The sequence below is a fragment of the Limulus polyphemus genome, unplaced genomic scaffold (genome assembly GCF_000517525.1).
Source record: "Limulus polyphemus unplaced genomic scaffold, Limulus_polyphemus-2.1.2 Scaffold3271, whole genome shotgun sequence".
NCBI lineage: Eukaryota > Metazoa > Arthropoda > Merostomata > Xiphosura > Limulidae > Limulus > Limulus polyphemus.
This window is the reverse complement of record NW_013668881.1, coordinates 90,617-103,883: the sequence shown is the minus strand read 5'-3', so window position 1 is coordinate 103,883 and position 13,267 is coordinate 90,617. Positions and strand designations below refer to the sequence as shown.

Sequence of the window (13,267 nt, the reverse complement as noted above, 5' to 3'; positions counted from 1 at the left end):
ACAACGAACGATTCACGCACTTTACTTACTACCGAGCTGGACTCAATTGTCCTTCTATATCTTCAATCTCTCTGTCTGCTATCTAATTGTTGCCGTCACTTTATTTGCCGGCTTATATACTATAAGAACGCGAGTCTAGCAAACACTAGGACGTTCGACAGGTTCCTCGATCTTTCTAGATACTCATTACATATTACCAGCATCACGTGACTTCCGATGTCGTAAAAATATAAAAGGATTCCTGCAGTGCATGATAAAAACTGAGATAAAAAGGTTCTACCATTTTACCTCATGTTCCTCTTTGTAATATATATAAAAGAACTTCAGCTGTGTATGATAAAAACCAAGAAAGAAAGCTTCAACCATTCTATCTCTTGTTCCTTTCCATAAATAATATATATATAAGAGGATTCCAACTGTGTATGATAAAAACCGAGATGGAAAGGTTTATCTGTTTTACCTCATGTTCCTTTTAATAAAAAATATATAAAAGAACTTCATTTATATGTGGTAAAACCAAGACAGGGAGGCTCACTCATTTTACTTCCTGTTTCTCTCAATAGGAATGTTCAGAAGGATGTTAGGTGTATGTTTGGTAAGAATCATGAGAGAGAGATTCAGAGGTTGAGTATGTAAATCAAACTGACTTTGAAGCCTCACCATATCTTTACAGACCATATTGTTGTATCCAATTATGCTGTATCAACTGACCAACCATCTTGATGATGGCTCTGCAACATAGTTTCTATTGCCAAAGACTCTGTGTGCAAACCATCATACACTTCCTTGCAGGTTTTCCATAATCCAGCTAGTGTGTGAAAACAACGGTTTTCCAGTGTTCATTTCAACATTGACATTGCAAAGAAATCCACAGAAATTGCATCCAGCAACTTCACCACTGTCTTTATTTGAAATAGCATGAATATCCATTTCATTCTTCAGCTACTCAAAGTATGCAATGGTTGAACTGATATGTCATGGAAGCAAGTTATGTCACTTTCCCAGATGGAGATCTTTCTTGATTATGTTGGGAATTGTTGCCTTGGGCACATGAATGGCTTTTGCCACTGACCTTTGTGTTTATGGATTCTCATCTGTTACAAGACCTCAGTTCTGCTCTCCACAGTTGGGTTACAACTTGTTGAAAGTTTCTTGGATGGTCTTGTTGTCCCAAGTTGATCCATATTCTTTTGTTTTCCAATGCTATTGAGTATAAGAGAGATAATCATCTTGAAAGATTTAAATCTCCAATCAGAACACATTTTTATGATCTTAGTGTATGAATGTTTTGCATCAAAATAAGGCTGTTACATATCTTTCCAAAAAATTATCAATTTTTGGTGTCATCACACTATCTAAGGAACACCAAACAATGATACATTCTATTCCAATATTATTTCAACTGTGGTTGTCATGTGATTTCCATATTGAAGATCATTTTAGTATAAGTACTACATAAAAATCATACTGAGCAACTTGATCCACAGACTAAGTCTATTAAGTAACATGCAAATATCAGTAGTTTTAGTGTGTTAATAAACATCCATAATTTCTGTGATACAAATTATTTTCCATGATAAGTGTGTAATTTTTTAAGAAATCTTATTTTTCAGAAGTTTTTATTTAGTCAATGTGACCAATAAAATCTTCAAATTCTGTTGGAGAAAACATAGTATTGGGGAATCTCCTCAGATCTTATGTCTCACACCCCAAGGATCTGTGGCTCCAGGAAAAAAATTTAAGGTATACCCATATTTTATTTTTTATGTTTATGATCATATTAAATAAATCATTTAGAGGTTAATAACAAACAATTTATAATAATGAAAATTTTCGTTAATTGTATTTCACTTTTCTGTGGTACTTGTATGCTGTGACATCCAACTAAATGTAATTCCTGAAATATAAACAATATAGATAGGTTTCCTAAACGTCAGGCTTTCAGTGTTGTTAGCCTCATTTAACATGCCTTAATAACTGTAACTGTTTCCTAGAAGTTACTCTAATGCTTATATGTTTTTTGATGCAGATTCAATTTAAATACCACTCACTGACAGTTGAGACACTGGAAACTCTATGGACCTGTCACATCCAAAGATTTTCTGTGAACTACACATTTGTAATATTGTGTAAAACTACTGAGCCAAAAGTTATCATTGACCCTCCTTTTTTGGATTTTTCTTATGTTCTGATTGGTAGGTATTAGAGATTATCGTTTGGTTTTGTCATACACAGTTTATCTTTATTATAACAGCTGTGCTGTGCATCCATCATTTTTAAATTTATTATATAATCTAATAAAAATTATTTTGTTGGACATCATTCTTTTGGAGACTTGACTTATGCTCAAGTGGACGTATATTACTGATTTTCTGTGTTGGTACATCCTTATTTTTTTAAAACTCATCTTATATTCTTGTAAGTTATGTATAGATGTCTTGTGTAACTTATGGTCCAGTGGGTTATCTGTCAGCTATTCTAACTTATATAAGATTTTAATTTTAATCATAGTGTTGTTAAAGTTCTTGTTGTATGAATGAACTCCTGTTACATTCTAGCTTTGTCTGTTAGTGATTTGTTACATTGATGGATGAGATTGTTGATATTATAGATATTTCCTTTCTTCAGATGAAAGGGTATCTGCTACAGTAAACCTTGTGAATGATGAAAATGTCCCTCTAACCTTCTACTTCAATGCCAAGAAAATGACAGATGTGTATACACATGGTCTTATCTCAATCCAGCCAGATAAAGGCACTTTGTCTCCCTCATCTCAGTAAGTTGTGCACATTAGAAAACATGTATCTCAGTTCAATATCCATTGTTGTTGTGGTGGTGTCCGGGGGTGGGGGTGTGTGCATAACTTGCTGTTTATTATTAAACAACTTCAACAACTGGTAACTCAATATAGTTTCACTTCTGAGTGCAGTCATTTAATTGTTACAACATAAGAGAACAATAAAAATGTGTTCAATTAAATATACTTGGTGAACAAAAGATCGCAGTAGAGAGCTGCTTAATATAAAAAGATTTTTGTAAAACATGCTATTAAATAAATGTTTTAAAATCTGGTGAGCAGTAAGTTAGTACTTTCATTAAATGCTATTTACACTAAAATAATAAATACATAAGAAAGTGCTTTAATGTATCTGAACAAAAATGTTTCTGTATTTAATATATTTTAAACCAATTTGTAAAAGCTTCTGGAGATACCTATATATATAATCTAATATCCTCCGTTTTAAGTGGTGCCAGGTGTAGCCTTGTGGTTAGTATGCCAGATTTTGGATCTGCAGGTGTTCATGTCCTGTTTCCACAAAAAAAAAAACTACTCTCCATACTTTGAGGCCATGGAAGCATTATAAGAGTGATGGTCAAATGTCACTGGATGATAAGGATAACCTAAGATTTGACCTCGAGTTATCTAGCTGCCTAGTCTATCAGTTTAAAACTAGGGATGGCTAGCTTAGATATCCCTTTACATCAATATTTGAAACATACAACAAGTGACATGGAATTAGCCACTGAGATAATTGTAGGGGTATCCAACTGATCCAGTGAAAGCTAATATATTTTAAGTTTTAATCCTCTAAATGGATTTTTATGAATTATACTGTGATCATTTCAAGTGTAATTAGTAATTTATAGTAATTTGTTTAAATTATGATTTTATATATATTATTTAATGTTAGCACTTTACTTCAATTTATTCATTAAAGTCTGTTTGATTTCAAATTATAATGTTTGAAAAACTAGTTTGTGTTCAGAAATGAACAATATTCACTCAAAATTTTCTAAATAATGATATGGAGCCTTTTTTATATGTTGATTAAGTGTTTTTAATTAATAACCTTAGTTTTAAAAAGTTATTTAAAGTTGTTTAATTAATTACCCCTAGTTTTATAGGTTGATCTATTTTTTTAGTTAACCACATGTAAGTAAATATAAAATATATAAGTTGTATAAGTAAACTGAGTATGTGTAACTAATGGCTGTAATTTTAAAGGTAAGTATAAATATAATTAATGACTGTAGTTTTTTTTATAAGTTATGTGTGTTTAATTAATGTAGTCTTATAACTGACTTTAATTAATGATTATGGTTTAGTAACATTTTGCCATTTTAGTTAATGCTTCTAGTATTGTAACTTTACATAATGTTTCTAAAGTTAAAACTTATGAATTTGTAAACTGAAAAATTAGTTTTAATTTGTAAGGATAGTTTTTATTATATAAAAAAATTAATATTTTTTCATAACAGAAAAGTTGTTCTCGTTGGTTACAAGCCAGTATCAGAAGGGTATGTTAACCACACCCTACAGTGCTTAGTGAAAGGCAAGTCTCAGCCTCTGGCCCTAAACATTAAAGCTAAAGGAGTGAACTTGGATATATCAACATGCGTGGCTCAGTCTTCAAATTGTTATGTTGTGGACTTTGGAAAAGTAAGCGTAACTGTTAAATTCATTATGTTTTATATTTGTAAAATGTATAAATTAACAAGTTTTAAAAGACTGTAACAACATTAGTTAAGATAACAATAGAAATAGAATGGGAATCCTCTCTACTGACACATTAACTGTATTGGCTTGAGGTTTCAGCTTTGTTTTACTATAAAATTGTTATTGTGCTACCTAAGAATAACTAGTGTAATGTACTTAATATACTACATCTCATGTAAAGTTGAGACAACAGAAATACAGTGTTCCAGTTTTTGCAGAAAATAACATTTGTAGTATATAATTTAGAACATTGTATTTCATAAAATATAAAGAATGCAATAAAATAAATAATTTTTTGTGTAAACTTAATATAATTTAGGTGGATCTTGGAGAAAAATCAGAAGAAACCATCACTCTGTGGAATAGAAGTTGTGTTGACACTACTTTCTCTTGCAGTCTTTTTGATGTTCCAAATGGATATGTGGCTCTACAAAAGCATCAGGGAGAGCTAACAGCTAAGCAGAAGGCTGTTTTGTTTCTTACATTTCAACCAACAAGCTGTTGCACTCTGAACCAATCAAAACTTAGAATTCTGGTAGGAACATTTATGTGCAATAGTATTTTGTTTCCTGTTTGACTTTGAAAGAAACTATAATTTAAAGTTATTTAGAAACTGTGAAAATACAAATTTTTGTGAAATTTATGAAATGTGCTGAGGTCCTCTCTATCCTCTTCACTCAGTCTATTTAATGACTTCCCACAACTCTAGTAAGTAACTTCACATGTAACACTTCCAGCTCCACAACTTTAGTCAGTAACTTCACAAGGAACACTTCCAGCTTCACAACTATAGTAACTTACTTGACATGTAACACTTCCTGATAGTTATTTCTCTCCAATCTCCCTCTCTTCTATTATCTCCTTTGTGCTTATTTGGCTCCACGTTGTCTTCTATGTCTAGCTTGGACTGTTTTTTCACTTTTCTTCACATTCATTTTCTCCACCTATCTGACTCTCTTCTCTTTCAATTTCACCAACCCCTGGACCAGATCCTTCAGGCTGACATGTGGACATATCAGTACATCTTCATCTGTCATTATATTTTTTGCCTGGCTGTTTTATCTCCTGAGAGGTTTTGACTCCTTTCAGTTGTTAGTCTACACCATCTTTGGGAAGAGTAAGTACACCATTGTACTGTTTCTGTCTGGCTATACACTGTACTTTATTTTCTCAGGATTTGTTATGATTATACTACAATCATTTGAAACAACTGTACTGTTACTGTCTGGCTATACCATGTTCATCATCGTTTCATGACTTGTAATGGTCATACTGTTTGCTATGTTCCACAAGTTTCTTGTTGATTTGTTTTATTTCAAGAAATTATTAAATCCTATTGTTTCTTGTTTGTGTATGTTTGAACTTAAAATTAAAGCTGTGTTTTACTAGTTTAATGCTTATTCTGTTTTTCATTCTTTGTTGATATTGTGTTCTAGTTTATTTTGTTTATTCTTTTTTCATTCTTAGTTGATATTGTGTTCTTATAGTTTATTGTTTATTCTGTTTTTCATTCTTTGTTGATTTTCACAAATGTTAATGTCTACACACTGGTATATTACCTGACGTTCTTGTTGTGGGTATTTGTAATTGTCAACTGTATGGTTTTGGCAACTATGGACTCCTCATACAGAAAACAAGGCCCAAAGTCATAACTAGTCATACTTAGATTGACACTCGGCAATACAGCTTCACCTACAAGTTGGAAAGTCATTTTCTTCGTCCCCACCTAGGAAATACAAGTAATGCAATTACAAGCAACAGAAAATAAATCAGTACAAAGAATGAAAAACAGAATAAACAATAAACTAGAAGAACACAATATAAGGGTATTATTTTTGGTTTTCATAGTCACTGATTCACAGCTGGTGGACCTAAAAGTACCTAATTTCCATTGTGAGCATCTATAATTGATCTACTCAAGACTGTCCATCAGTTGCAGCTTTAAGTGTTTGATTTTGTTTCTTTGAAGTTGGCTGGACTAAATTTAGATGTTATTATACTTTAACCACTTGGTCACTAAATCTGTAAAACTTGTCAATAATTAGAGTATCCTAACATCTGAAAGTTATCCTATATATTATCCAGCCAGATGGAAAGCCAACATCTAAAGTTTATCCATCCAGATGGAAAGCCTTATTGACAAGTTTTAAAGATTTAGTGAACAAGTGGGATACTGCCGATATGGTACAGTACCTCTTCTCACATAATTAGCTATTCTCGTTCAGTTCTGCCCTCTATATGCAAAGATTTTTTTGCATGGCACAAGCCTTGAACTTCCACATATCCCACGATCAACGTGGTTCAACTGTGTCTCACATGTAAATCATCATGCAACAACCCTCCACCAACAGGAGTGCGACACACTCTCCTGATGCATATTACTCCTTCTATTTGATTCTACCATACTATCACTTCTTGTTTGGCAGTGCTATTGTCAAGACAGTTTTTGTTTGTTCTCCTTTCCCATATATTTTTTTTTTTTAATTTCGAAGTGGAGATATTTTCCTACTTCACTTTACCAGTTTTAAGTGATAACTTACCTTTATTGCTCTTCACTGAAGCTTATGTTTCCATTTCGAAAATGTTATCATTTACTTCAAGCACAATTACCAAGGCTTCAGGTAGCAGGACTTGTCTGAGGAATTGTCAGCTTTAATATGTCGGGATATTGATCATTATATGAGTTAATCTTCATCGGCCTCGAGTTTGGAGGCCCACACATTTTGAATATCGTCTCCCAATTTTGGACAGATAAGCCGTTAATGTTATACCATTATAGCTTTTTGATTATTTTTGATATTAATATTATTATTTGTTGTTATTTGGTTTCAATAACATACATTTAGTTAGATTTGTACCTACTTCTTTGACAGTTAGGGTTTTTTCAATTAAAGTATAGTGATATCATTTGTGTTACAAATTACAACGTTAGATTAGGCTTAACACCTGTTTGTTATTTAATTAAGGATTACCTGTCATTCATCTTACTAGTAGTAGTAAATCGTAAATTTGGTTAAATTTATTGTTTCTTCAACACATACCACCTACTACATTTTTTATTGTCAATATACACTTACTTAATTTTAAAAATATAACGACTATTTCATTTTCGTAATTAATTATATTTTATACTCCTTACCATTAATTTAGTTTGGGAGTACCCATGGGGCTGGGGTCCACCCAACCTCTCCCAATATTGCTTGCCTTCCTCCTCAAACTGCCAAAACTGTTCAAGACGATGTATATTTTGACAATTTTCTCCACTTGTTTATGACTTGACCTTTCCAGGTCTCTGCAGTTTTTTCTCCTCCTTTTCCAGACATTTTTGTTCATGCTGGACCTTTTTGTTTCTCTTTTGAGAGATGGTGCTGACATGCCTCTCCTTCACAGGCTTTGATCCATTTTGCATTAGATTACCATCAAGTAGATTATTTTTTGTTTTCTTGCTTATTTACTGTATGGGAGGCAGAGCCTGTTAATCCTGTCCTTTTATCCCTAGCCAAGTTTTTCAGCCTTTGTCTTCCCCTATTGCCTCTCATACTGGTATTGTCTGCCATACACCTCCATTCCAAGGCGTTCCACATATTTATTGGGAATTTTCATGTGATACCTTCCTTCTCCTTACCTCCATGTTGAGCCAATTGCCATCTTTGGCTCTATACCTATATATGTGGCTTCTTTGCTTTTGGGATCTTCTGGGGTAGGACATTGTCTTGTACCAAATGCATTTCTATTTCTATTCTAACTGGGACTTAGGAATGGCTCTTTTCCTCTACAGGTACTTTTTGTTTGTGGGGGGGTCTCCTATGGGGTATCTGTGTTGCTACATCCATTTTTTCTTTTTTGGTTGCTCTTTTGTCTCTAGCCATTGCATTCTTTATTCATGTTCCATGTCTGGCTCATTCCGTCATTTACTTGTTCTACATCTAAGAGTTCCTCCTTTAATCATGTATTCTCCATGCAGATTGGTGTTCTGTATTCAATATGTCCTGCCCCCAATCATTTCTTGGTTCTTTCCATTTTTACTATGTTGTTTTTTGTCACACAGAACTGATGATGCCCAAGGTCACAGTTTCGTATTCTTATGTCCACATTCCTATATTTCATCCTTTGTGGTACTGTCTTATGTTTGTTCACCATGGGTTGAATTACCAGTTTCACGCCTTGCCCCTCGACCTTGTTTCAGATTTGTATGTCTTTTTTTTCCAGTTACTCATCCACTTAACTTGACTGTTGCTACATTTCAGACAGGATTGGAATCAGTTTATACCTTTATTTTCTCATTCCATTCATTTTCTTCCCTGGGTGACTTCGTTCATCCTTGCCACTCTGTGTCAGGTCTTTCTGCTTGCTCCTTTCTGGTCGTAACAGATCTGGTTTTCATGGTTGCTTCATCTCAATTTCTTCTTTTTGTTCTGGATCGATTTTTCCTATCCTATACTTTGGTAGCTTGTGTGGCAAGTTCTTCTTTTTTCTTTGTATTTGTTTCCTTCCACTTTTCTTCCTGGTCAGATCTAGATTGCCTATGTCCTGTACATGCTCTGGGTTGCTTCATTGCCTACAAAGCTTCTTCCCATTGGTTCCCTTTTCTGCTGTTTCCTTCCCTGTTACCACTTCTCTGTTTGTGATTTTTTTCTTCCTTGTCTTTTTTCCATAATCAATTTCTTGTATATTCACTCCAATCAGACTCAAGATCACTTGTAATTTTTCCTTGTGATATATCTGCTTCATTAATATGCCCATTTATATGGGACCATACTGACCCATGGACTTCATGGGTAAAGCAGAAGGGGATAGCTTAGATTGAATAAATCAGGAGTGGTCTGCATTTCAAAATAGGGTTTCATGGTCACCCATTGCACTTTATCTGGTGTTGACATTCCTCCGAACTCTCCACCACATTTTCTCCCCCCTTCTTCTTCCAGTGGAGTACAGAAGAAGTCTTTACTAGTTTCCAGTTTCAAGCCACTGGGGTGGTGGACCATGGAGGTATTCTCCCAATTGTGATAGTGATATATGATACAAAAAATAATGATTCCATTCAGCTGAGAGTATGGCAGTGGTGTTCTGATAGTGTAGATGATGAGATGCCCCCCAATCTGATGCTCCATCTCTGAATGGGTCTATCCAAGGAGATGTGGTAGCTTTTGAGTGAGCCATGAAAATTGCAGTTCACCTCTGCAATTAGGATCCCCCACATAGTTGTTGGTTCCCAGTGACTGGGTATTGGATTCAGAGCAGGATCAATCAACATAAGTCCTAACATGTATTGCTGTTGACTCTGTACCCTCTCTCAGTTGGTCTCACATTTATTGCTAACATGTTGTGGGTCACAGTGGATGAACATGCAGGTTGCTACAGTTCTTCTTGCATTACTCCTTGAAGATTTCTATATACTGAGAATGATACTGCACTGGTAGTGGTTCTTGTCTTATTGTTTTTGAATGGGATATTTCACAATACAGGGACATCTTTATTATTTCTTTCATTAGGATGTCGGGTTCCTGGATCAGTCAAACATTTTACCATATTGCTATGTGTCCTGTTCACAGATCAGTGAGTATGATATTTCCTTCTGGTCTGCAGAACTTAAGGTGAAGATGTTATGATCCTCTTTTAAACCCCCCATCAGATGGCTGAGTTTTGGATTTGCACTTGACTTGCCACCACTATGATACTCTCTCTTACCACCATCAGATGGCTGGGTTTTAGATTGTAGTTGACTTGCCACCACAATGATACTCTTTCCTACCCCGATCAGATGGCTGGATTTTGGAGTGTAATTGACTTACCACCACTATGATACTCTCTTTTACCACCATCAGATGGCTGGGTTTTGGATTGTACTTGACTTGCCACTGCTATGCTACTCTCTCCTACCCCAATCAGATGGCTGGATTTTGGATTGTAGTTGACTTGCCACCACTATAATACTCTCTCCTATCCCCACGTGAATATTGATTCCTGGTGGCTGGATTTTGATTGTTGTTGACTTACCAACAGTATGATCCTCATGGCTGTTGGTTTCTGGTGGCTGGGTTTTGGATTGTAGTTGACTTACCAACAGTGTGATCCTCATGACTGTTGGTTACTGGTGGCTGTGTTTTGGATGCAGTTGACTTGCTGTGTACGGTCTGTCGTGCCCTAGCTACACTACACGTTAGAGCACATCCCTTTTACTTTCAGCCACATTACTGTCATCTATGAGATTGAGATTCAGGTATCAGGTGGATCGGATCCCTGTCCAACTATTGTTCTCTCTTTTGGATCTGCTCCTTCCTTTTTATACCCAGGTTTGCATCACCTCTTTCCACAGTGGGCATGGAGTATACCTGGTACAGAAGTGGTGTGGTCTCCCAAGACTTGTGGCATGCAAAAAAAATTTTGCAAGTAGAGACAGCACTGAACAAGAATAGATATTTATGTGAGAAGAGATAAGTACCTATCGGAAATACATTTTCAGTATAGGCAAATTGTAACATTAACCACTTGGTCACTAAGTCTGTAAAACTTGTCATTAAGATTTTCCATCTGGCTGGATAAAGTTGTCAGAGAAAAAAGATATATCTATAGAGATTCTAAAAATAAATGTGAAGCCCAAATTATCATTTGCACTTTGTCACTGAGATAGACTGGTGACGTCAAATTGCACCCATTGCCAGTAACAATGGGCAAATCAAGAAAACAAAATTAGGCTTCATGTAGTAGTGAGGTGTATATTATATACATATATATGATGTTCTAAGATATCTCTTATTCACAATATGATTTCAAGAATATGTAAAACTTGTGAATTATTTATTATTTTGGATGAGTCAAGATTAGAGTAATTTATTAACAGGTCAGGTTTTATAAAGGAAGCTACATATATTGTCAGCTGATGTAGGAATTTTCAAAACAAACTATGCATATTTATTTTTATTGTTTAGGCCTCAGAAATGGTAATAATAGCGGTTTGTAAATTTAAAAACAAAATGTGGAAACTTAGAAGCTTGTACATTTATTATTATCTGTATCAACAGTATATCTTATCAACAAAAGAAAATACCCCACTTTGTCATTGACTTTGAAAACATTGTTCTCTCTCCTGGAGGTTCAGCAGTAGCTCTCATTTCTTTTAAGCCTCGGGAGAAAAAAATATATAATGACAGACTCACTTTTTCTGTTAATGGGATTATTCAAAAATCTTTTGAGGTTTGTGGAGAAGGAGTTGAACTGAAGGTAAGACTTGTTGTAATCTGTTGATTAAAAATGTTGTATTTTTATGTCTAATTTTTGACTAGAATGCACAAAGAAAAATTGAATAAATCTGAGATGTGTGTTTTTTGTCAATCTGATATATTGTATGTATGTCAATCTGATGTATGTGGCTTATATGCTAATCTGATATGTATTGTATTTATATATTGTCAATTTTGTATGTTGATCTGTAATGTATTGCATTTATGTCAATGTTATAGTTATGGTTTACATACAAATTGATATATATATACATATAGTTCGCATAACAATCTGGTATGTATGTGGTTTATGACAGTCTGATAGTATTGTTTTTAAGTCAGTCTGTCATGTATGGTTTTTCATGTCTGTCTGATTTTATGTTTCTTTTATGACAAGTTTATATATTTGGGTATTATGACAGTTTAATATATATGGTTCTGATAACAATTTGATATGTGAGGTTTTTATTTCAAACTGATATGTGAGGTTTTTATTTCAAACTGATATGTGAGGTTTTTATTTCAAACTGATATTTGTGTTTTTTTCAGTCAGTCTGATATGTATGGTTCTTAAGTCAGTCTGCTATTTGTGGTTTTCCTTCTCAATTTGAAATTATGGTTTTTGTAACACAGTGATTTATGCAGTTTTATGTCAATCTGATGTCTATGATTTATTACAGTCTAACACAGATATTGTTTAGTGTACTACATACAGCTAAAATATAATTAAATTTAATTGTTGAGTATATATGTAAAAAATTCTGATTTAATGATATTCAACTTGTACTGAATTTGATATTTCTTGTTTCTTGATATTTACCATAAATTGGTTTTATGCAAGACTAGCCCATATAACATACAATGATGCCCAAACATCACTCAATATGTAATGATGATCGAACATCACTCAATATACAATGATGATCAAACATCATTCATCATATTGTTACGTCTCTGTTCGTTTGTTAATTTCCCATAAAAATTCTTTCCGAAGAACTTCAGCGATACAAGTCCTTTCTTAAATAAAACTAGTTTTTTTCTTTCTCAATACAACTTTGCAATACACAGAATTTCCACAGTCACTTTAACTTAAACACACGCTATAATTCACAACGATTTACGCACTTTACTTACAGTCACTACCACTCTCTTGACTCAATTATCTGTCTCTATATTTCTCTATCTGCTCTATATCTTTGCTTTATATGCTGGGCTTATATACAATAAAAGAGGGCGCCTAGAAAAAACTAGAGTTGCCAGAAAAAGTCAAGATTTTTCGAGAATCTCATGACGTGTTACCAGGGTCACGTGAATTCCGCTGTTGTAACAATATCAGGATTTTGACTTGGGATATTCTTAATATATGATGATTTAATTGAAATTCTTTTGCCACAAACCTGACTAGAGCTCAAACATCTTTAGTTACAGTCAAGTTAAAATTCATGATATAAAACCTTGTGTTAAGAATTTATACTCCTGAGAAAGTTGAAATATTTAATATATGTCATGTTAAACTGTTATAGTAATGTGGAAACATAAAGAAGTTTAA

At 33.9% G+C, this 13,267-nt stretch overlaps 1 protein-coding gene across 1 annotated transcript in view; it reads left to right on the top strand.

The window, feature by feature from the left end:
- LOC111088185 (hydrocephalus-inducing protein homolog) overlaps positions 1-13,267 on the top strand; it is a 75,984-nt gene that overhangs the window by 34,137 nt on the left and 28,580 nt on the right. Inside the window, exons 20-26 of the mRNA XM_022397433.1 lie at positions 1,614-1,743; positions 2,030-2,195; positions 2,629-2,776; positions 4,261-4,441; positions 4,818-5,033; positions 5,488-5,570; positions 11,521-11,719. Of these exons, the coding sequence (XP_022253141.1) occupies positions 1,614-1,743; positions 2,030-2,195; positions 2,629-2,776; positions 4,261-4,441; positions 4,818-5,033; positions 5,488-5,570; positions 11,521-11,719 (1,123 nt within the window). The remainder of the gene's footprint in view (positions 1-1,613; positions 1,744-2,029; positions 2,196-2,628; positions 2,777-4,260; positions 4,442-4,817; positions 5,034-5,487; positions 5,571-11,520; positions 11,720-13,267) is intronic.